Here is a 25,823-nt window from a genome sequence, read left to right as displayed (position 1 = left end):
AAAATTCAGGAGGCAAAAAGATAAAAAAGAGTCCATTTCATTTTACTTGCCCTGGATGACAATTTAGCTCTGCATTTCCATAACCTAATTAATGGGAGGACACCCATGTCACTGTGAAGGAAGGCGCACTATATATACCATATTTCCCTGCTGAGCCCTACTGAGGGGAGAATTTGGGAAGGAATCCTTAAATCACACTAATAGATTGCCTATTTTCCGGAATCACATCTTGAGACCACCCCCAAAGGACAGCCAACAGTCAAAAGGTGTAAGGATAATATTCTCCATTGTTTAGAGGGTTTCTGTGGGAGATTATCCTAACAGAGCTGTTACCTGTGGGGAGTAGCTCGGACTAGACTAAGTTACTGGAATTAAGACTTATTCTATGCATCTGCTCTCCTCTGTGGGGAGCAGCTCGGACTAGACTGTTACTGGAATTAAGACTTATTCTATGCATCTGCTCTCCTACAATATGGCGCTGGGAGAGGAGAAAACAGCTTCTACCCAGCTGCCTCCAGTTCAACTAATAAACTGTAGGACTTGCTCCTGATTGGAGGAGAGCAGCGTACTCGGCGTGTGGGCAGCCGAGTTGGGATTGGCGGAGAAGGACTATAAAGGAGGAGAGAGACGGCATGCACCAGGAACATCTATGGGGAACATCTAGCTGAAGGAACACCTGTGCAGCCCCCGAAGAGAGCCGGCCGGCGGTGTGCCGCTCCCCTGCGGAAGTGGGGAATGTGGCCAGGGGGAACTGCCCTTCCACGGAGGTGGAAGGGATAGTAGCCAACCCGGGAAGAACCAGCAGCAAACCCGGGGAGGGCCGAGCAGACGAAAGAACAGCGCAGGGTCCTGTGTTGCTCCTCCACGAAGAGGGGGAGCGACAGTTACCTTTAAATCTTAATCCTTTTTTTTTTTTTTACACAAGTTTCACATTTTCAGAAGTCCAAGAATGCCTCTGGCCAAGGTGGCCTAAGGACATTTCCAAAGGAACAGGCAATCAAGAGAATGAGTCTCAGAAGCAAAGGATGCCCTTTGTGGTGCAACTGTCCCCATAGCCCTAGCTTTGATGTTTGCCCTCCTTGGCAGGCGTGCACACACCTCTGAAGCATGGCAGCCGTGGGTCTTGTGCCAAGGATCCCAAGTGGAACGTGTTGTCTTCTAATAAAAATCTGAAATTAAATCCTCGTGTCCTTTGATAACATCTTTCAAAAGCAAAATTGCCTGCTCAATTATCCAGACAGCACTTTTTGCCTATACAGAGAAAAATGGCACGCAACAGAGTTAATACACTTAATATTAGATTTTCAGAGGCATGTACCATACAATATTTGTGTTAGTGGAATTAATTCAATTGAGTTGTGCTTACCAAGAAATTATTTAATTATTATATTGCTGGTTGAACAGGTGACATAATAAAATAACATTCTCTTTTTTTAAAAAAAAAGTCATATTTATTGCCGGGTGATAGGAAGAAATCAAGAGAGCAGTGGAAACCATTACTGAGAAGGCTTGAACAACCACAATTTACTACAAAGAGATAAAAGCCAAACACCTCAGCCATATTATGGCCATAATTGTCTGCAGTTTACCCATCTTGTAAAATAAAAGGATCATGAAATGTGAGAGCACGTTTCAAAACATACATGGAAGGTGTTAGAGTGATTATGCGTGGGCTTGCCTGACTTCCCTGTAAATTGTTTGTCTTTCAGTGGGAAGTGGAAAGCTATTAATTAGCAGTGATTTTGACAAGATGGGAGTCCGCGGGCTTTGGCTGGGAGAGAACTCGTCGAAGGGGCCTGCATGTTTTCAGGGGGAGTGGATCTCTTGCGTCTCAGCTTTTAATGGCATTTTGTTGTCTGCTAATCCCTCCTACGGCCACACATTCGCAGATCTGAGATCTGATCCATGTGTGCGTGGCTCCAGTTGTAACACAGAGCTTTCCTCTCCCAACTCCAGGTGGCAGACAGAAGCTGGGCTGCGGAGCTGGCCCCAGGGAGCTGCAGACCGAGGACTGGGACAGCGGCCACCGTGCCAGCTGTCTTTTACCGCGTTCGAGGTGCTGGAGCTGAGACAAAATCTGACTCCACGCTCTCTTCCCTTCCTTCCCGGCTCTCCGCGCCGAGTGTTTGCCACCAACAGGTCCTGCAGCCATGGGAATTTATCGCTTTCCACCGTTCCCCTTGGCTGCATCCCCAAGCCCAGCGACTCCCCCTCTTCTGGAAGACTCCATAACTCAGCCGGCATCTAATCAGCATCGTGCTGCCTTCCCATCCTTCCCTGCGCCGGAGCCGTGATTCTTTCTCCTTCCCCAGTGGAAGGCGACTCACAGCACAGGCCATCCTGTTGTGGGCATTTGAAGACTGAAGCAGTGGTTGGAAGATCTCTCTGCCTTTTTTTTAAGATTTTTTTTTATTTGAAAATCAAAGTTACAGAGAGAGAGAGAGAGAGAGAGAGAGAGAGAGATCTTCCATTCACTGGTTCACACCCCAGAAAGCCACAACATCCAGGGCTGGGCCATGCTGAAGCCAGGAGCTTCTTCCAGTTCTCCCACGTGGGTGGCAAGAGCCCAAACAGTTGGGCTATTTCTGCTGCTTTTCCCAGGCAGCTGGAAGTAGAGCAGCCGGGACCCAAACCAGCACCCACGGCTGGGATGCCTGCATCGCAGGTGGTGGCTTTGCCCACTATGCTACAATGATGGCCCCCTCTCTGCTTTTTAAATGGAAATAAATAGCTGTTGGAGAAGAAAGATGCTAAGCACACAGAAGTGTGTAGAGAACAAGGAATTGCATACCATATGCACAGTGTCACCTTACCATGTCTCAGCACTTTTCCATTTCCTCCAAATCTCATTCTTTTCTCTGTGAAGAAACCTCTGTGGGTCTGTCTGATCCCACCTTCCCCTGCCTTCCTGGAGGTGACACTATCCTGCTCTTAGTGTTTCTATTCTCCCCAACATATATAGTTTATGTAGCCATAAAAGATACGTTGTATTGTTCTACAGGATTTTACACAAATGAGATGGTTTAGTTGAAGCCATTCTGCAACTTGCTTTTTCAGGCAAGAGACTTTGTTTTGAGGGTGCTGCGTGTGGATTTATGTGGCTCCATTCCTCTCATTTTAACCACCACACAGCACTCCATTGAGCAGATGGAAACACTGCCATTTATTTAGCCTTCTTCTAAACACAAACCTTTAAGTGGAGACACAAAGGATTCTTGCTGCATCCTGAACACCCTCTCCCATCCTTATTCAGAGCAGCATGTGCACTTACAAGGCTACCATTTCTACTTTTCTCGCTCTCAGGGGTGGCCATGTCTATACTCTGACCATTACTGCATAAGCAGGAGCTTCCTACACAAGAAGATTCCTTTTTTTTTTAACTTTTATTTAATGAATAAAGATTTCCAAAGTACAGCTTATGCATTACATTGGCTCCCCCCCCAATGACTTCCCTCCCACCAACAACCCTCCCCTTTCCCGCTCTCTCTCCCCTTCCATTCATATCAAGATTCATTTTCAATTTTCTATATATACAGAAGATCAGTTTAGCATACATGAAGTAAAGATTTCAACAGTTTGCACCCACATAGAAACACAAAGTGAAAAATACTGTTTGAGTACTTGTTATAGCATTAAATCTCAATGTATAGCACATTAAGGACAAAGATCCTACATGAGGAGTAAGTGCACAGTGACTCCTGTTGTTGACTTTACAAACTGACACTCCTGTTTATGGCATCAGTAATCTCCCTATGCTCCAGTCATGAGCTGCCAAGGCTATGGAAGCCTTTTGAGTTCACCGACTCTTATCTTATTTAGACAATGTCATAGTCAAAGTGGAAGTTCTCTCCTCCCTTCAGAGAAAGGTACCTCAAGAAGATTCCCTTAAAAGGGGAAAGACGAGACTGTGCCCCTCTGCTTGTCCTCCGTTTCCCTCTTCTTGTCACTTGGAAGGCGGATTTGAGAGCTGAAGCTCCAGAACCACGTGAAACCATGCGGTGATACCGAGGATGCGCACTGCCTGCTCAGCGTGGCCGAGCCTAAAGAAGACAATTTGGGATCCAGTGAGATTCTGTATCTGCTCTTCATCTCAGTTCCTGACTCACAGCCTGAACACCCTTGCAATAGCCTGAGGATGAGGTCGAGAGGAACACCTTTCGCGATCAGCAGCAAGCCCCTTGCAACCATAGCTCAGTTTACACTGAGTAGCTCTCCACCGACCCCAGAGAGCTTGAGGATGAGGAGGGTCGGAACTGGCAGCCTCCTCTGCCATCGGCCTCCAAGGAGGGGAGAGGAGCTGGAACAGAAGTCCATCACCCATGATGTAATCTGTCACACTGCCTGGCAGCAGGACCTCCTTAGAAACCCTAAGGGAAAGGGTTCCGACAGCCTCTGAGATGATGGATACACCGAGATGCTGGGAACCTGGGGGGCAGCAGGAGAGGACCAGCTGCTCGGCACCCACCCCACTCCTCGCCCTCCACCTCGGGGGCTGTGCTCCCTCCAGTACCTGTCAGAATCAAGCTGAGCACTGGGCGACGCAGTGGGGATCTGGAGAGATGGAGAACTGGCTGGTGTGAGGGAAAGCGCCATGCTGTGGGGAAAGCGCTGGAAGCACAGCTAGGGGGAGGGACCGGAGCTCCTGCTCACGGGACCCTGCCAGACGTCCAGCTTCACCAACCCTGCCAGGCGCCTGGCTTCATGGGACCCTGATAGGTGTCCAGCTTCATGGACCCTGCAGGGCGTCTTTCAGAACCTGCACCGAAGTTGTCGCATGGGAGGTTTGACCGCGCCTGCCTCTCCCCTCTCCTGCTGCTCTTTCTCGGGCTTCTGCATTTTGGGTCTGAGAGGACAGGAGGACACAGCATCTGGTTGCTTTGATCTGCCTTTGCCTCATTCCTCATGGGCTTGGGCAGTCTGTCTTTTTCATTAAAAAAATATATATATTTATTTGAAAGGCAGAATTAGAGGCAGAGACAGAGACAGAGATCTTCCACCTGCTGGTTCACTCCCCTAATGACTGTAGCAGCCAAGGCTGGGCCAAGCTGAAGCCAGGAGCCCAGAACTCCATCTGGGTCTCCCACGTGGGTAGCAGGGGCCCGAGCGCTTGGGCTCTCTCCCACTGTCTTCCCAGGCCCATCAGCAGGGAGCTGGATGGGAAACAGAGCAACCAGGAAGACATCAACGCTCCCATATGGTCTGCTGGCATCACCAGCCCCGGGCTTAGTCTGCTGCACTGCCACGCTGGCCCAGCTTGGGCACTTTTTCCATGTATTCATTTGCTGAACAGATTGCCCTATCCATGAATTATCTGTTCATTTTTGGCTATTTTCCTATTGGGTTCTTTTCTTGTTTCTTCTTATCAATTTTACTAAGGCATGTTTTCACTTTGTCTTTTGTTGTACAGAGGTTTTTGTTCTAGCCAAATTTATCCATTTTTTCCTTTGAAATTTTAAAAAGTCTCAAGTATCTATGTTTATTTATTCCTTTCTGTTCCTATGATTCTTTATTTGTACCGTTTTCTAGCCCCTTTTAAAAGTCCATCTCCTAGGGACCAGCATTGTGGTGCAGTGGGTTAAGCTGTAGCCTGCAATGCCAGCATCCCATAAGAGCACTAGCTTGAATCCCAGCTGCTCCACTTCCAATCCAACTCCCTGCTAATGTGCCTGAAAAAGCAGCAGCTAACGGACCAAGTACTTGGGCCCTTGCCACCCACATGGGAGACCTGCATGTAGTTCCATGCTCCTGACTTCAGCCTAGCCTGGCTCCAGCTGTTAGCGAGCATCTGGGGAAGTGAACCAGCAGATGGGCAATCTCTCTATGTATGTCTTCCTTTCTCCCTGCCTTTCAAATAAATAAATAAATCTTTTTTAAAAGCCCATCTCATTTACTTTGTTTACTCATTTACTGTGATGAAAAAGATGTTTAAAAATGTTTTCTCCTTGGTTTTCAATTTAACCATTTTTGTTGATTTTAGGTTGTTTTCACTGTTAAAACACAAAGGTCATTTTTTATAAATACTTTTATTTATTTATTTGAAAGGCAGAGTTACAGACAAAGAGAAGGAGAGACAGAGAAAAAGGTCTTCCATCTGCTGGTTCACTCCCCAAATGGCTGCAATGGCCAGAGCTGGGCTGATCCAAAGCCAGGAACCAGGAGCTCCCTCTGGGTCTCCCATGTGGGAGTAGGGGCCCAAGCACTTGGGCCATCCTGCAGTACTCTCCCAGTGTGCCGGCACCGCAAGGCGGAGGATTAGCCTAGTGAGCCACGGCGCCGGCCTCAGTGAGCTTTTATCCCAGGAAGAAATGCCATTCGACAACAGACACAGTAAGTAGAAAAGCGTAACTGGACCACACAGACTTTTTAAGAGTTACCAGGTGCAGTCATCAATTTGCTTCCCTTGTTGTGGACACCCCAGCAGTCACGCAGGCTCCATCTCTCTCCAAGCAGCCGCCAAGAAGTGATGGTTCTGCTGAACCGAGGTCTGATGAGAGATGGCACTGTTGACAGGTGTCCCCTGCCACCCCCACCCCCCACGTTTCATGCATCTTTCCGTTAGCTGGGATTTAATCTTTTCCATGGGGAAGACTGTTCAAATTGAGTAATTTAAATACCCTCCGTGACTGGGCCATGCATCATTCCAGCCCTGGGCGACCCAACTGCCGGCAGCAGCATCCATTACACAAGTCCTGACTCCCCAGGCTCAGGGACCAGATGCTATGGATGGAAAGGAAGTCTCATCATGGGGCTGGGTGTGGTCTGCACCACCAAGGAGCTGACACGTTCTGTGTCACAAGGCAGAACACACCCTTGCTTACCTTCAAGTGTTGGAAGTGTCTTCCTCAGGTGGGGATGCCAAGAGGTGGTGGGACCTTTCAGAGGTGGGAAGGTTGTTACCACCTTCCTTCTCTCTCTCTGACTTCCTGTCTCTCCCAGGGATTTCTCTGTCTCACAGGTACTCCCCTAATCATGCCATCCACTGCGGTGTGATGCAGCCAAGGGCACCCTCACTGGAGACTGAATTGTTGAGCCACCTGATCTTGGACTTCCAGCCCCCAAAACTGAGAGCTAAGCAACCTCTCTTTAGAAAGCACCCAGCCTTGGGTATTTTGTTATAGCAATGGCAAATGGACTAATACAGTGAAGAGCATTATTTCTGGAAAATCAGGCATTCCAGTCATTACCGCCTAACAGAGTACCCTCAAACTTAACAACCTTATACAGCAACTTTTACTCTGTGTTGTGGGGACTGGTGTTGAGGCAGGGCTCAACCAGCATGGTCATACAGTGTTTCTCAGCTCACGGATGAACGGAGCTGGGGGGTCTAAGAAGTCTTCTCCAAAAGTCTGGGGCTTTGGTGGGTGCAGCTGGAAGGTGAGGACTAGTGACCAGAGAGTCTACATGTGACGCCTAAAACATGTGTTCACAAACAACTTGGATTCCGTCATGGTGGCTCAGAGCTGCCAGAGAGAGTGCTCAATGAAACCTAGGCAGACGCTGCAAGGCTTCTGACCCAGCTTCACAAGAGATGCACAGCATTCCCCCCATGAGTTATTTGCCAAAGCAGTCATAAACCAGCCCAGGTTAACAGGCAAAATGACATAGACCCTCATCCCTTGGTAACAGAAGTAGCAAAGAGTGTGCAGTTTTAACCCACCATAGCAATCAAGAACATCGCAAGATGGTTGCTGTCACCATGGAGGGCTGAACGCTAACATTTGAGGCACGTTGCTAAACTGTAGTATAGAAAAAAGGTTAGCAGATGCACCCATGACACTCAACCAAGAGCAAGCTGAGATGGTTCCTAGACTTTCTGCAAAATAAGCTTGAAGTATCCTTGTTCCACATACTTCATTTTTTTTTTTTACAGGCAGAGTGGACAGGGAGAGAGAGAGAGACAGAGAGAAAGGTCTTCCTTTGCCGTTGGTTCACCCTCCAATGGCCACCACAGCCAGTGCGCTGCGGCCAGCGCACTGCGCTGATCTGAAGGCAGGAGCCAGGTGCTTACCCTGGTCTCCCATGGGGTGCAGGGCCCAAACACTTGGGCCAACCTCCACTGCACTCCCTGGCCACAGCAGAGAGCTGGCCTGGAAGAAGGGCAACGGGACAGAATCTGGTGCCCCAACCAGGACTAAAACCTGGTGTGCCAGTGCCGCAGGTAGAAGATTAGCCTATTGAGCCACGGCGCTGGCCCCACATACTTCATTTTTAAGAATAACTAAATATTGTTCATTTTGCTTCCTAAATAATGGGTAGGTTTCCATTTGCTTCTATCACCAACAATTCTATTATCACCACCACCTCCACCATCACCATCACCATCATCACCACCTCCACCATTACCACCACCTCCACCATCACCATCACCACCACCTCCACCATCACCATCACCACCACCTCCACCATCACCATCACCATCACCTCCACCATCACCATCACCTCCACCATCACCATCTCCATCACCATCAACTCCACCATCACCATCACCACCACCTCCACCATCACCACCACCTCCACCATCACTATCACTTCCACCATCGCCATCACCATCACCTCCACCATCACCACCACCTCCACCATCACCACCACCACCACCTCCCCCATCACCATCACCACCACCTCCAACATCACCATCACCTCCACCATCACCATCACCATCACCACCACCTCCACCATCACCATCACCTCCACCATCACCATCACATTAGTCCAAGCTACCTCCATTCACCTAAAGTAGCTTCCTGATTGTTCTAGCTGTACCTGCGCTGACCACTTCCAGTCCAGTTGCTCCACTTCAGGTGGAATCGTCACTCCAGAGGCTGACCAGTCCAACCACTTAGAACCGTTTGATGGCTTCCCCATGCTCTTAAAATGAAAGCCAAGCCCATTGTAATGGCACGTGGGGCCCAACCTTCCTTTCTGGCCCATTTCAGGTTCTCATTTCTTTCCTTTAATCCATCCCAATGCTTTCGGGTTTTTCTTCTTGTCACATTTCCTTGACCCCCAGGCTGACCCCCCACCCCACCAGAAGGACTTTGCTTCTCTCTGGGACTAGACAACTCTTTTCTCCACTCATGTCATGAAGCTGAACAAAACACCCCCATTTATTTTGTTGTTCATGTGTGCATGTTCAGCTTTGCTGTGTGACTATTTGGTCGTTAGGAATTCTCCACTCCACACAGTGAGCTCCATGGCTCAGGGAAGTTGCCAACAGTGGCCCCAGAGCTCCGTGGCTCAGGGAAGTTGCCAACAGTGGCCCCAGAGCCTGGGGAATAGGAAATAGTCGCCCTGAGGAGTTACTCATTTAGCATTTCTTGAATGGAGGAAGAAATAATCATTAGGTCCACCGTGAAGAGTTTTGATTAGGAAGTAGTGACCCTAAACTTCATTTCAGTCTATGAATCAATCACAGTGTTGATCTCATGCTTGTTTCCTGAAAACTTCATTGGCAGTTTGGTTGTATGTTAATACTCAGCTAGTTTAACAATGGAACATTTTATTTAAAATCATGATGCACTAGGAAAAACAACTCATGAGAAAAGAATGTTTGTATCAGCTGAGAAACTGATCGAATGTTTTCATGATTCTTTTGTACTTGTTGATTACAAAGATTAAGGACCAACTCATTCATGGAGTTTTTCTGTCCTCAGAAATCTGATAAACAAATAAAGTAATACAAGTGAAAATGAAGTTAGCTTTACTCCCTGTACTGATGCCATCATATCTCTGCCTTCCTGGGAGAGAGATACCACCATAAATTTGCTGTAAATTCATTAAATTCTTGGTTTTATATTTTTCTACATGTATGTACAATCATAAATAATGTATGGCATTGTTTTATGTATTTTAAAAATTTTGCACAAATAGCATCATATTTTTCATATTATTCTAAAACTTGCTTTATAAGAGCTGTTCATTTTGATAAACAAGGATCTAGACTATTTTAAATTTTTATTTATTTATTTATTCATTTAAGAGGCAGAGAAAAACAGTGAGCTCCTATCCACTGGCTCCTCCCAAATGTCTGCAATGGCAGCAGCTGAGCTAGGCCAAATCTGGAAGCCAGGAACTCAATCCAGGCTTCCCGCATGGGTGCTAGGATTAGCCAAGCTGGGGCCGTGGTGGCCATTTGGGGAGTGAACCAGTGGATGGAAGACTGCCCCCACCCTCATAATTCTGCCTCTCAAATAAATAAATAACTCTTAGAAAGAAAGAAAGAGAGGAGAGGAGAGGAGAGGAGAGGAGAGGAGAGGAGAGGAGAGGAGAGGAGAGGAGAGGTCAGCACTGTGGCATAGCTGGTAAAGTCGCTGTCTGCAGTGCCGGCATCCCATATGGGCACCGGTTCAAGACCCAGCAGCTCCATTTCTGACCCAGCTCTATGCCGTGGCCTGGGAAAGCAGTAGAAGATGACCCAAGTGTTTGGGCCCCTGCATTGGCATGGGAGACCTGGAAGAAGCTCCTGGCTTCAGATCAGCGCAACTCCAGCCATTGTGGCCATCTGGGTAGTGAACCAGAGGATGGAAGACCTCTCTCTATCTCCTCTCTCTGTGTAACTCTGACTTTCAAATTAATAAATAAATAAATCTTAAAAAAATAAGAAAAGAAGAAGGAAAAGAAACAGACAGAACATTTACCAAGGAAGAAAATACCCTGGCTCACCCAATGCATTGAAAAGAACTGAAATCATGCATTGTTGGTTCTCTGACCACAATGGAATCAAACTGGAAATCAATAACAGAAAGTCATAGAAAAATCTATAAGCACTTGAAAATTAAGCAATACATTTGTAAATAATCCATGGGTCAAAGAGGAAGATTTAAAAATACACTGAACTAATAAAACTTACAATACAATACATCAAAATCTATTGAACACACCTAAAGCAGGTCTGAGAGGGAAATTTATAGCATTAAAGACTTACTTCAGGAAAGAAAGCCTCATGTGAGTAATCTCAGTTCCCACCCCAAGAACCTGAAAAAAGAAGAACAAAGGGAACTCAAAGCAATGGAAGGAAGGACAAAAAGACAAAAAGCTGCTTCTTTGAAAAGATCAATAAAATTGACAAACCTGTAGCCAGCATGAAAGGAAAAGTCAGAAGCCATAAATCCTTAATATCAGGGATGAAATAAAAGGTACCACTACAGACCCTGCAGAACTCAAAATGATAATAGAAATACCGCAACCAGCTCTACACTCTAAATTTGGCCATACCTTGAAAAGAATAAGCTACTACTCATACAGCATGAGATAAATAATTAGAGCAACCTTAAAATCGTTAATATTATTGATTTTTTCATTTAAGAACTCTCAGAAACGAAACTATGAGCCCCAGACAGTTTCACCAGAGTCATACAAACTTTGAAAGAGTTGACATCAGTTGTTCCAAATTTTCTGTAAAAACAGAAGAGGAAGGAAAGCTTCTCAAAATGTTTTATGAATCCAGTATTACCATGTCACCAAAATCAGACACAATAGTGCAAAAAGAAAGCTACAGATCAGTATCTCTCATGAATAAAGATGCAAAGCCCTTCACAAAATATCACAAAATAGAATTCAGCAGTGTAAGAAAAAGAAGTGTGTGCCATGATTAAATGGTTTATTCCAGGTAGGGATGCAAGACTAGTACACTATCCAAAAATCTACCATTACAATTCACTGTGTTAACAGACTAAAAAGACAAATCACATGATCACATCAACAGAAACAGCCTGTGACCAAAGCAACACCAGTTCATGCTAAAACCTTCAACCAGAGGGCAACATCCTCAACCCGATCAAGATCATCTACAGAAACCTTACAGCTAACATTTTAGTTAGCAAACGAAGATTGAATGCATCCCCTAATACCGGGAACAAAGCAAGAATGCTTGCTCTCACCACTGCTACTCAGCATACTGGTGCATGTTCTAAGGAAAAAGAAAAAAAAATGTAGATAAAGAAGATATTGAAGACAAACTTGTCTATGTAGAAAATGCCAAGGAATTTACAAAAACCAATGCTCTGAACTAATTAGAACAAATAACAGTTTAGCAAGATCTTGAGATAAGAAATTAACATGCAGAGCACTCTGACATTAGAATTACAGTATTACTTGAAACTTCCCCCCCCCAAAAATATGTCCTTGGGTTTATAGGCCGCAAAAACGTAAAACACTGATGAAAGAAAATGAAAGAAGATACGAATAAAGAGACATACCATGTTCATGGATTTGAAGACTTACATAGTAAATATGTTAATTCTCCTCAAACTGATATACTCATATAGGCTTAAACATAATTAAACTCATCAAAATCCTGGCAAATTTTCAAATAAATAGATTGGATTGTTTTAAAATTAATTTGATGTTGAAAGGAATGAGTTCACCTAAAACAGCTTTTTTTTAAAAGAGAAATAAATTTGGGGAAAGCACTTTATCCAATCTTAAGATTTTATAGTGGGGCTGGCACTGTGGCAGAGTGGGTAAAGCCACCATCTGCTGCTCCAGTATCTAATGTGGGCAGCTGCCCAACTTCTGATCCATATCCTTGCTAATGCACCTTGGAAAGCAACAGAAGATGTCCCAAGTCCTTGGGCCCCTGCACCCGTGTGGGAGACATGGAAAAAGCTCCTGGCTTTGGATCAGCTCTGCTCTGGCCCTTGCAGATCTCTCTGTTTCTCCATCTCTCTCTCTCTCTCTCTAATTCTGCCTTTCAAATAAATAAATACATCTTTAAAAAACCTCTATAGTTACAGTAATCAAGATGTGTGGAACAGTGGCTGGTGTTGTGACACAGTGGGTTAAGCTGTTGCTTTCGACATTGGCATCCCATATCAGAGTGCTGGTTCAAGTCCTGGCTGCTCTGCTTCTGATTCAGCTCCCTGCTAGTGCACCTGGGAAAGCAGCAGAGGATGGGCCCTGCCACCCACATGGGAGACTCAGATGGAGCTCCTGGCTCCTGACTTCAGTCTGTCCTAGCCTTGACTATTACAGCCATTTGGGGAGTGAACCAGTGCATGGAAGACCTCTCTCTCTCTCTCTCCCTCTCCCTCTCCCTATCCCTCTCCCTCTCCCTCTCATCTCCCTCACTCCCTCCCTGTCACTCTGCCTTTCAAATAAATTTTTTTTAAGATATGTGGTTTGGCAGAAGGATCGACCAATAGGAGACAAGAGAGAAGGCATGTTGATCCACATATCATTTGTCCCAGTAGTTGGGTCATTTTTGTTTGACCTCTTTCTAGAGACCATGTACACTTCATATAACTAAAGATAGTTTGGTTTAGGCCTGGTGTTTCATGGTTTGTGTTTAGTTTACTCCTAGTTCTATAAGAATCATTAGTGTGATGTGGTGAACAAACTCTTGCTGACCAGAAGACTACTCAACAATACACAGAAGTGAGCTACTGACATATGCCGTGCTGCTGTGTGCCACAGAAAGAGTGACCCTCACATGTCTGGTGTGTGAAAGATGGCTGCAGGGTCATTTTTTTAAAAAAGATGTATTTATTTGAAAGACAGAGTTACAGAAAGAGAGAGAGGTATTCTATCCGCTGGTTTACTCCCCAAATGACTACAAGGGCCAGAGCTGAGCTGATCTGAAGCCAGGAGCCAGGAGCTTCTTCTAGGTCTCCCACGTGGGTGCAGGGGCCCAAGGGCTTGAGCCATCTTCTGCTGCTTCCCCAGGCCATAGCAGAGAGCTGGATCGGAAGAGGAGCAGCCAGGACTGGAACCGGCACCCATATGGGATGCCTGCACTGCAGGCTGGAGCTTTAACCCACTGCCCACAGCGCCAGCCCCTAGAGGGGTCATTCTGTATAATTCCATTCTTATGAAATTACAGAACAAGCAGAAAAATCAGTACAGTTGTTCCCTCTAAAAGGTTACAGAGGCAAGTATCTGACAGGAGCATAAGAGAAGTTTTGGAAGTTAGAGTATTTTTCTAAATTTTGATAGGCATTTGAAGTGTGCATTTGTCAAAGCTCAGGCAATGTACACTTAAGATTTATGTGCTTCATTGCATATGAACTTTATCTCCAAATTAGAAAAAACAGAACTCTTGACAATGCTATGCTTGTTGTGGTAATGGGAAGTATGTGTGTGTGTGTGTGTGTGTGTGTGTGTGTGTGTGTGTGACATTATGCTTCCAATTTCCTTTGCAGGGCCTCAGTGGTAGGCATGGATAAATGGATACATAATAAAGCAAGTATAACAAAATGTAAACAGAATCTAGCATGTATATGGATGTCCACTATATAATTCTCTTTTTGTCATTTATTTGTCATTATTTGTCATTTATTTGTTTGTTTGAAAGGTAGAGTGGAAGAGAGAGAGAGAGTGAGAGAGAGAGAGAGAGAGAGAGAGAATATCTTCAATTTGTTGGTTTACTCCCCAGATACCTGTAAACAGCCAGGGCTGGGCCAGGCTGAAGCCAGGAGCCCAGAACTTCATCTGGGTCCCCTGCAGGGCCGAACATTTGGCCCAAGTACTTGAGCCATCACCTGCTTCCTCCAAGGGTGCCCACAGCAGGAAGCTGGACCAGAGGCAGAGCAGGGGCCAGTGCTCAGCTGTCCCTAGCAGTGGCTTAACCACTGCCCCACAACACCCACCCCTCCAGTTCTTCAAACGAATGCATACTTGAAGATTTGCTGAATAAAATGTTGAAAAATACACATAATGCAGCACAGCCCTGGGAGAGCCCCAGGGAGGTTGTAGAGTGGGAGCTGTATCCTGTGGGGAACGATTGCTGGGAGAAAGGTGGCAGGCTTCCGTCCCCAGGGAAGGCTTGCTCCCAAGAGAACAGCGTGGATGGAAGTTAGAAGTCAACCAAGTTGCGCTCAGTGGAGACTTTTCAGCCACGAGAACTATCCACACATGAGAAGATTCCACACATATGAGAACTATCCACATGTAAGAAGGGCTGCTTCATGCACGGTAAGATTCCCACGCCTGAGCAGAAGTTGGCCCACAACTTACCAGAGACAGCTTAGAGACAGTTCCTACAGAGAATGGATGGCCTGGGCTCGTGTGGTTCCTCCTGCTTCTGGTTCCTGTGTGTTACAGTATTGAGATGTGATCATTTGGAACAGCCATTGGCAGACTACAGTTGGCAGGCAAAACGTAGCCTGCTGCCCAGTTTTGTAAATAAAGTTTTATAGGAACAATGCCATGCTCGCTCTTTCCAGACTATGCACGGTTGCTTTCATGCTGCATGATGGAGCTCGGCAGCTGCAAATCCTAACCCGTTTTTAAAGTACTGGGGGATTTGGTCTTCACATCGCATTCTGCCCCCTCGACCAAGTCGGCCAGCTTCTCTGATTTGGTAGCACACTCCAGTCTCAGAACTCAGCTCCATGCCGGGAACACAGCCAGTGCTCAGGAAGCGCTGGACTGGCTGAGCTGGAGGGAGAACGGATGCCCGGCAAGCCAGCATCCTGCAGCCAGGACTTTGAAACCGCCTGCAGGCTCACTGGGCAGGGTTCGAGCCGGGCTGTCCCTGCTGCCTGCCCGGCACAGGCAGACTCTCCTCCGGCGTGGGCTGGACTGAGCCGAGTGGACACACACGCTCGGCGTTTGACTTGTCCAACACCAAGCATCCTTTGCTCAGGCTGCGTCTTGCCAAGGGCAAGGGGCGGTTACTGCCTTGTCTTCAGACAAGCATCCTTGTTCTTGTGGTTTGAACATCCTGGGCTGGCCCAGAGCCTGACGAGCAGCAAGATGGACAAACTTCTCCATCAGCTGAGCCTTCCTCTCTCTGTCAGAAGTCAGCACACGCTGCTCTTGAACTTCACAAACCCAAAACACTCCAGTCCCATCTAACAGTCACCCAAGGTCCCAAATGGCTTAAATTTGTCTCAATCGAGAGATCATTCACACATGGAGATCTACATCCAGGTTTCTACCAGGACTGGGTAGCATGGATATGCCCGAGTCTCCTTCTGCCTCCTTATCTGTAGAGGACCAATCCTTGGGTCACCACCTCCAGGAAGTCTTCCTTGAATTCATTTGTGAAACTTCCATGCTTCCAAATCCGTGAGGAAGTTATAGGGGACTTCTGAGCAGCAGCCAGAAAGTTCCGAGCCATCCTCCATGCCTGCTGAGACTCTAACGTGAAATAAGAAGGAAGACAGAGATTCCCAAAGATGAAAAATCTAACCTCTGGGCTAGCACCGTGGCAAAACAGGTTAAGCCTCCGCCTGTGGCACCAGCAGTCCATATGGATGCCGGTGTGAGTCCGGGCTGCTCCATTTCTGATCCAGCTCTCTGCTGTGGCCTGGGAAAGCAGTGGGAGATGGCCCAAGTGCTTGGGCTCCTGCACCCACGTGGGATACCTGGAAGAATCTCCTGGCTCCTGGCTTCAGATTGGCCCAGCTCCAGCCATTGTGACCATCTGGGGAGTGAACCAGTGGATGGAAGACCTTTCTCTCTGTCTCTCTCCCCCTCTTGCCTGTAACTCTGCCTCTCCAACAAATAGATAAATCTTTTTAAAAAAAATCGAATCTCAGCTCCTTAAAAAAGCAGAACCCTCAGGGCCTCTCTTGGAGAAGGGGCAGAGCTGCTGCCCCACCCCTACAGGCAGGTACTTCTAGTGTCCCACCCCAGCCAGTCTTCCTGCAGGTGCCCTGGGCCCTGCCTTCTCCTCTGAGACACAGTGTTGAGCGTGCATGCCCTGCTGACCGCTCACTCCTGACTTCGTATCTTGTGGATTTCTTGCCCCCGGGGTACTCTAAATCTTGAGAGCAAGGACTGCATCTCTTACTTCTCTTTGGTCAAACTGCCGGCTCCAGGCTCGTGCCTCTGACACAAAGAAGAATTCAGGGATGAGATTAAGTGAAGGTTAGCAGAGGAATGCGGTTATTATTAGCAAAATGAAACCACAGACTGGAGAGGGAGGAGTTGTAGGCCCCAAGAGAGAGAGAGAGCTGCACACGAGCTCTGGGGTATTCCTTCCCAGTGAGCTCAAGAGAGAGAAGGAGTAGAAGATTCACAGGAGGCGGGGCTCGAATGCTTCCCAGTTTTTGCCTTTTGGATGTCAGGTGCATGATGGGAGTAGGAGTGTCAGCCATGGAGATGTTATTATAATTAGCTATCGGTCACCTCAGGGACATGGTCAGCAGCCATGTTGGACATTTTCAACCAGTGCTGGTATGGGTGGTGGTTTTGTAGAAATAATGGTTTGGAGTTACCTTAGTCACTGCCGAAAACAGGGAAGGGTTTGCATGGAGTTGGCGGGGTCATGGGGAGGGCTGGTGACCTCAGCTGTCTCCTTGCTGGCTGCCTCGTTGCCTGTCATTATGATGCATGGAGCCTTCTGTAAACACTCGAGACAACAGTAATCTTGGGTGGCTGATGAAATGCACACCATGTGCCAGGCACCAGGCCAGAGGCCTTCTGGACAGTGCTTTTATTCTCACCACAACTAAGTGCGGTTGGTATCCTTGTGCCCAGCGAACAGACGAAAAACTGAGGCTCCAAGAGATGGGTTCATTTGTCAGCCAGTTCTGGGGCAGGACCCAGGCAGATCTACCTGGGAGTCTTCATGTTCTTCTTAACTGAACATAGCAGGCCTCAGGGGGAACAGAAACACATGCACACACATATACACAAATGTGCCTGAGTGCATATACGCATGCAAATAGCTATGTGGACAAACACAAACACACACTTACTCAAGATGAGCTTTCAAACTAAAATCCCAAAGCATTGCTTGCAGGAGATGACCACGAGACTCATCCCGGCCAAGGAAAGGCAGAAACCAGAGCAATCCGAGGACTTGCCGGGCAGCTGGTACAACGGTGCCTCCCAAACTCCCACAGGCCCCAGTCACCCATTACACCCAGAGTCCAACTCAGGATGCCTGGGTGAGCCCTGCGGCCTGAGTCTCTCCCCAGCCCGGGTGACACCGTTGCTACCAGTCTGTGCTGCACACTTTGCATAGTCAGTCATGTGTACTGCAACGCAAGTGAGATCGGCCAAGGTATTAGTGAAATAAGCAATTGCCGAGAAAATGACAGTGGCTTCTGGAAGTGGTAATGATCAGCACAGAAGCCGGTCAGCTTAGAAACTTAATTTTCATCCAAAATGATGCATTTGAAACCACAAACTGAGGGGCACTGGTCTCAGAGTCACCCTGCTCCCAGGGGTCACAGTCACCTCCATCCCTGTGCACCCTGGCCCTCGGCGAGGCTGGAGGGGAGTCTTGTCTACTCTAAGGAAAAAGGGCTCTGTGTTCACAGTTCCCTCCATGGCTATCACACCTGCGGCCTCAAGTACGATACTGCAGTGGTAATCGACCCTGCGACAGCGTTTGAAGACAAGCAGGATTGCTTGTCCCTGCTACCATCGTCTCAGCTTGCACAGCTCCAGGCCTAAATTCCCACAGAACGTGAGATTCCACTGCAGGCTTATGCACAGCGGCTGTCTTGCTTTAGTAGCAAGTTGACACAGCTGCAGGTGGGGAGACACTGACCTGAGGTGCAGGCACCCCGCAGGCCCCCACAAAGGCAGCTTCTGCTCCAGCCAGCGCCCGTTCCCTGAACAACACATTTGCTCTCCAAAATCACACAGCGGCTCGGCACAAATAAAGAGGGAAAGATACATGTGCATAAAGGTGTCTGGATTCCTGGAGCTGCCGCGTAACAGCCAGCAGCCGCGAGACCTCAGGAGAATGCTGTCCCCTGATCATGACCGCGATTTGGGGCGATCCACACAGAGGGCTTTTGTTGTGTGTTTTCTCTCCATGTGTGAATTTTTCTGTGTCCCAGACAGGCCACGAGGGAATGACAGTGCTAAGGCTGAGCGCCTGGAGGAACTCAGGAGAAACACCGGCCACTGTGCCTCGGTGTAGACCCTCAGCGGCCGTAATCGGCTGCAAGTTTGATTTAGAGCTGCCAAGAATCGTTCCCCCGAAAGCTGTCTCTTTTGTGAGATGCTGCTACACAGGGTCTTACTGCATTGCCAGTGGCTTTGCGGGCAAACCTGTTAGAAGCCCTGCACCAAGATCCAGTTATCGGGCTGTTGTTATGGGAACGGTACAATTACAGGCAAACTAAAGCGGTGGTGGGGGACCTAAAAGGAAGTGGATTGGGGGTGGGCAAAATCGCTATTTTTGTCCAAACACATTCTGGCTGATCACCTGCACTGAAAGCTAACACCAATCACAACAGGTAGCAGTTACCCTGCGTGGCTTTGGAGTCGAAGCCAGGGGAAGGATTGCCGTGAGAGGGGAAATATCACAGCCTCTTCTTTTTTGTGCTTTTTCGAAAACACTATAATTGTGCATAGGAGCAGGAAGCTCATTGACGTTCAGAGATTCTGTGTTGCCTCTTCACTTTTGTTGCCTGAGTTAAAACACACCTGAAATATGTAATTTTGCAATTTAAGCTTTTTGATTGAAAAACCTAAAGTATCGGTAGGTAATCTTCCAAAAAGATTGTTATTATGATCCAGGCTTAATACAGTTATCAAGCAAACGCCTGGTGAGGAGTTAATTAAGATAATAACTGGAATGCCAAGGCATCTGTGCGCTGTGGAGCTGCACTTCCCCTTCAGAGCTCTGGGCAGGCAGGAGGCCACTTCCCGTAACGGCGTCCTGAGTCCACACTCGTTCTCCTCCTTCCACCCCCGGAACCGTGGAGGAAAGGGTAAAAGTATTTCTGAAGACTTCACTGCCTTTGGGAAGCATGTCGAGGCCTTGGGAGTGAAATCCTTCATGACAGAGCTCACGGAGCCCCCCGCCCCACGCCGTGCATTCCAGCACTGAGTGTGGCCTGGGGAGGGCTTTCCCAGTCATGAGAAGAGACCAAAACACGGCAACAGTGGCCCAGGGCAATCAGCTGAGTGGCAGCATGGAACGGGGGCATCCGTGGAGCTGAGCTGGTGTCAGATCACATCCCACCATGGCCCTGTGGGCCCCCAGTATGAGGCACGGCCACTCTGTGACTCAGTGGGCTCCATGGAGGCGGCTGCAGGACTGCTGGTCAGACGGCAGTGACTCCAGAGAGAGGAAACACACACACACACAAACACACACATACACACATATGCATACATACACATGTATCACACACATACACATACATATACACTCTCACATATACACACTGCACACATAAACATATACACACATACACATACCATACACATAAACATATACAAACACATCCACACACATCCACATGTATCACACACATACACATACATATACATACACACACTCTTACATATACACACTGCACACATAAACATATACACACATCCACACACTCACATACATACACACATACACATACTATACACATAAACATATACAGACACATCCACACACATACGCATGCACACATATACATACACACACATACACACACTGTGCACATAAACATATCCACACACATATCACATACCCACATATTCCCCACATGCGCATACACACACCTACACACATAAACATAGACACATACCACACACATGCATACACATGCGCAAACATCATACACACACACACACACACACCCCTTCTATTCAAGATGAGTTTCCAGACTGGAATTCCAAAGCACATGCTGCAGAAGATGGTAGCAAACTTCCCTGCATTGGAAATGCAAATATGACCGCACTCTGAGGGGGACCTGACCTAAGCATAATCCTAATCCTCGGAGATAAAGGCGCAAACGCTGGTACCCAGAGCAAGACAAAATCACGGACAAACCCTTGGCAGATAAGGATGAAGAAAAAAGCTTTTAAAAATGAAAAACCCAACCAATAAGAAAGAGGAAAAAAGAATTTTTTTAAAAAAATTGAAAAACCCTTGGAATAGACAGCTCCGCTTACAGGAATACAGCTGCCCATGGCAACCAGAGGCCAACAGGAAAGAGCAGGGCAGCTGCTCCCGCGGTAGCCTCCAGAAGGAACCAGCTCCACAGAGGTCTTGATCTCACACTTCTAGCCTCCAGAGCACACAGGGATTCAGTCTCTGTTGTCCCAAGTCACCTAGTTTCTGGTCATTGGTCACGGCAGTCCTGGCAAACTGAGACAGATGCAAACTGAGGTGACATGGATGTTGGGATTATCTGACAAAGACTTTTTGAAACATTTATTTATCTGGGGGCCAGCACTATGGCGCAGCAGGTTAATGCCTTGGCCTGAAGCACCAGCATCCCATATGGGCGCTGGATTGAGTCCCGGCTGCTCCTCTTCCAATCCAGCTCTCTGCTGTGGCCTGGGAAAGCAGTAGAAGATGGCCCAAGTCCTTGGGCCCTGCACCCGTGTGGGAGACCCCGAAGAAGCTCCTGGCTCCTGCCTTTGGATCGGAACAGTTCCTGCCATTGCAGCCATCTGGGGAGTGAACCAATGGACAGAAGACTTCTCTCTCTGTCTCTACCTCTCTCTGTAACTCTGCCTTTCAAATAAATAAAATAAATCTTTTAAAAAAAGATTTATTTATCTGTTTGTAAGGTAGAGTTACATAGAGAGGGAGAGACAAAGAGAGAGGGAGAGTTCTCCCAAATGCTGGTTCACTCACCAAATAGCCACAAAAGCTATGGCAGGGCCAGGCTGAAGCCAAGAGCCTAGAATTCCATTCCGGTCTCCCGCGTGGGTGGCACTCCTGAAGGACTTGGGCCAGCATCTGCTGCTTTCCCAGGCACATTAGCAGGGAGCTGGATTGGAAGTAGAAATGGCCAGTGCTCATATGGGATGCCAGCGTCACAGCCTATGGCTTGGCCTGCTGCACCACAATGCCAACCCCTAACTGACAAAGATTTTAAAAAACTCCATTACAGGATGCTTCAACATGCAATTCTGAACACTCTTTTTTTTTTTTTTTTTTTTTTTTTTGACAGGCAGAGTGGACAGAGAGAGAGACAGAGAGAAAGGTCTTCCTTTGCCCTTGGTTCACCCTCCAATGGCCGCCGCAGCCGGGCGGCCGGCACACTGCACTGATCCAATGGCAGGAGCCAGGTGCTTCTCCTAGTCTCCCATGGGGTGCAGGGCCCAAGCACTTGGGCCATCCTTCACTGCACTCCCGGGCCACAGCAGAGAGCTGGCCTGGAAGAGGAGCAACCGGGACAGAATCCGGTGCCCCGACTGGGACTAGAACCCGCTGTGCCGGCACCGCAAGGCGGAGGATTAGCCTAGTGAGCTGCGGCGCCAGCCTCTGAACACTCTTGAAATGAATGAAAATATAGAAAGTTTCAGGACAAAGACAGAAGATATTTTTTAAAAAGGAAAATTAAAAAAACTTTTTGCCTAACCTTGAGCTGTCTGCAGAGTTTATGGTCCACTCGGTCTCCTATGGCAACTGCCCCCTCTGTCGCGAGCTCCACCTCCTCCCAACTTTGCAACAATCCATCTAAATGGCATCTCCTCTTACAAAGTCCAGACTGGGCTTTTTGCTGGGCAGGGAAGCCTTGTGCAGGAGTTCCCAAGAGTTGTCGCCCTCCAAAAGGTTTGGTTTTTTTCCCTGGTGACCTCCTGGATTCACAAGAAGCAGAGCCCCCCGCCCCGATCTGGCTCGGGGAAGGGGACTCCGCAGTCAGCACACGCTCTAGGGGCTATGAACACGGACGCCCTCCCCGGGGCAGCTCCGCTTTCCCTGGAGGGCCCTCCGTCCCCCACGTCCTACCTAAGTTTTGCTGCTCCAGGACTTCAGCTTGAACGTGGCCCGATAGGCCCACATCCGACGGCCTTGCAGCCTCACAGCCAAACAGAGCTGGCCACCTCCCCCCGCGAGACGGAATTTCGAACTGGCTCCTTGCATTGCCCTAGGTGCAGATGGCCAGTCCCCTTCTGGACAGGCTGTCCACGGCCACCTCTCACCTCTGGCCCCATCTGCTGGCCCGGGGAAAGGCCAGGTGGTGGGACCCACGGCTGCTTCGAGTCCGTGTCTCTTCCAAGGGGCGCTGCTGAGACAAGCCGTGATGGTGCTCACTAGGGTTCTCCAGGACAGCTCCAGGGAGCCCGGGGTGCAACTGAACGGGGGCTGTTTGGAAGTCGGCGCAAACCCACCCCCTACAACCGAGTGTGTCCTCTGCTCACTGCTGGAGGTGGCATCTCCCGCTGGGGTCACCAGGCCCTCGCACACAGGCGGAGGTGCCCCGCCAGGAGCCCCCTTCCCGCCCCAGGATCCGAAACTGCAGCACAACCCCCAACAAGAGCAAGTTCTGTGTCTACTGCCTGGCTCCGGCTAGCGTAATTATTTGTTTTGTGTAAAGGGAAAGCCTTTATTTATTTATTTATTTATTTATTTAAGATGTGCAGTGAGAGGACTGGATGGGGTTACAGTGTGTGACGATATTTGCCTGTCAAATTATCATTTGCATTTTTATTTGGGGATAAAAGGAAACAAAATAAAAAAAATATCTCCACAGTCGCAATAGGATCTAAGGATTTTATCAAGGTATGTGATTTTATTTCTTCATCTTTAAACCACTTTTACTCCATCTCACTACAAACAATATAATCTTAACAGGCACCACACTGTGTTTGCTATCAGGGAGAATATTGCCATAATTAAATGTTATTTCTGTGAGGACGTGTGTGTCGCAGGTTGAGACAAGATCATATGTGGCAGTATATTGCAATTTGCAAAATGGCCTCACTCCTGCTGCTTCAGTAACTCACTCCGGAACAGCAACGACTGGAAAGCGACAGACTTCCAGGATAAAGGTGCAGTGATGGCTGCAGACAGCTACAACAAGTGATAAACAGCATCTATCAAAAACAAAAAATAAAATGCAGAAAAGACTAGGCAGCAGACCTTCCACAAATACTGTATTTATCCACACAAATCTACAGGCCTCCGTCCTCTCCCATATGTTCCATTTCGTCCTTTTTGCAACAGGAATGCCTACCCTGAGGGTAAATCAATTTAAAAAATCAAAGAGTAACCACTCGTTCATGCAGAGGTAGCATCCTTGTGGGAGCATGCTTCTGGATTACAATGAAATCTGAGGAGTAAGCACTGCCCTGTTGGTTAATAAATGTTCCTATCTCTAAGAATTCTTTTTTTTTATATAGGTTCTTTATTTTATTGTTTGATGACAGAAAGTGTAGAAATATCCATTATATTTATATATCCATTATATTTTCTTCCTAGAGTTTTTCAAATAAATGCATTTAATATCTATGTAGATATTTATAAAAATATAAATTGTTTTTAGAGCATTAATTGATCACCTACCCTTTGCAATATTCAATATTAGAACTAAATACAACGTAAGCTATGTTCTCTTCTTTTTTCTTTTTTTTAACTTTTATTTAATGAATATAAATTTCCAAAGTACAGAATATGGATTACAATGGCTTCCCCCCCATAACGTCCCTCCAACCCGCAACCCTCCCCTTATCCACTCCCTCTCCCCTTCCATTCACATCAAGATTAATTTTCGATTCTCTTTATATACAGAAGATCACTTTAGCATACATTAAGTAAAGATTTCAACAGTTTGCTCCCACACAGAAACATAAAGGGAAAAATACTGTTTGAGTACTCGTTATTGCATTAAATTTCAATGTCCAACACATTAAGGACAAAGATCCTGTTCACATATTTGCTGTGAATATTTTTCATTGGAAAAATGATATGATCAATGATAATTATTTAATAGTTCAGTGCTGACAATGCAAAGGGACGGAAATACAAATAGGGAAGTCATAATGTTTGGCTGTTTCACAGCCATAGTGAAATCGGATGACCTCTGAAGAGGAGGCTGGTCCAGCACTACTAACCTAACCATGGGAGGTAAAAAGGATTTTATCATCTAGCCTGTAGGAGCAATTATCCAAAGTTAGCTTAAATGTGTATACCTGCACTGAACTAGATGGATTAAACAGAAACCTATTCTTAATATTTTCAGAAAATAACAAATTAAACTGAATTGAGAAGTAAAATATCCAGAATACAGATCTTCTTCATGAAACAGAGAAATTCAAAGAGTGAAAACACATTAGCATTATGAGTCTGCTTAGTGTAAAACAATACATTACAGTCGACCTTACTCCTGTTTAAAAAAATTCACTTTCAATGCACAACCTGTTCCAGTTAATTCTTTGTTCGAGCAAAGCAAGATGATTTCCCCTATGTTTTACACTGAGGAAGTAAAAATAGATGAAGTGTGTACCAACAATCTCTCTGTAAGAATAAAAATACAGTATTAAAAATAGGCCTCTTATTCCAACATATAGACACTCACATAAGCATATCACCTATAATCTGAAATCTGAGAGACCAACAGGAATCAAGACAGGAGTGCCATGGGGTATCAGCACTTTAGGGAGAAAGACAGGAAGTCAAAATAAGTGTGACATTAGGCGTGAGGCTCTTACAGAATAAGAAGATGGTGTCAGCCATTAACTCGTAAAAAGAAATTGGTTTAGACTAGACAGAGAGGTGGGGTTTGCAGACAAAGATGCAGACACACAGGAACCATTTACAGCAAGGAGTGTACCTATGTTGAGAGAAGTTCCCACATAACTTTTGCACAGGATACAAATTCATCAAGTATGTTCTATGAAGTGTTATTTCAATCATGTAGCATAATTAAGGAACAAAGTAATACAGATAGCTGGGTCTTAGCCTTACAAACAGTTGCTCTTATCATTTAAAAGTATGTTGAAATTGGAATAATTCTGGTGTATTGCCAATATATTCTGTCTTGTTTAACACAATACCTAACTCTTGGGGAGTGGGGAGACATTGGGCAAAAGGCTTCATACTTGTAGTTACAGAGAGGAATAAAGAATTTAAGATTATGAAGATGCTAAATGAAGATGCAATTATTCCATAGTATACATTATAATCTTTCCAAAAATGAAATTTGAAAAACCTAATTCTTTTTCATAAATTTATAATTTAT

General features: G+C 46.7%; 1 protein-coding gene across 2 annotated transcripts in view; it reads right to left on the bottom strand.

The window, feature by feature from the left end:
• Positions 1–3,497: 3,497 nt before the first annotated feature.
• Positions 3,498–25,823, bottom strand: part of LOC138848072 (uncharacterized) — a 287,172-nt gene continuing 264,846 nt past the window's right edge. The window contains exon 2 of one of the 2 annotated variants that reach the window (XM_089310672.1): positions 3,498–4,040. In XM_089310672.1, the coding sequence (XP_089166798.1) occupies positions 3,886–4,040 (155 nt within the window). In that variant the 3' untranslated portion in view covers positions 3,498–3,885. Of the gene's footprint in view, positions 4,041–23,351; positions 23,680–25,823 lie in introns of those variants that run through there. The other variant, XM_089310674.1, reaches the window with a different exon arrangement.

The sequence above is a fragment of the Oryctolagus cuniculus genome, chromosome 12 (assembly GCF_051225735.1).
Source record: "Oryctolagus cuniculus isolate XC-2025 breed Fujian yellow rabbit chromosome 12, ASM5122573v1, whole genome shotgun sequence".
Lineage (NCBI taxonomy): Eukaryota > Metazoa > Chordata > Mammalia > Lagomorpha > Leporidae > Oryctolagus > Oryctolagus cuniculus.
This window is presented reverse-complemented; position numbering and strand designations above follow the sequence as displayed.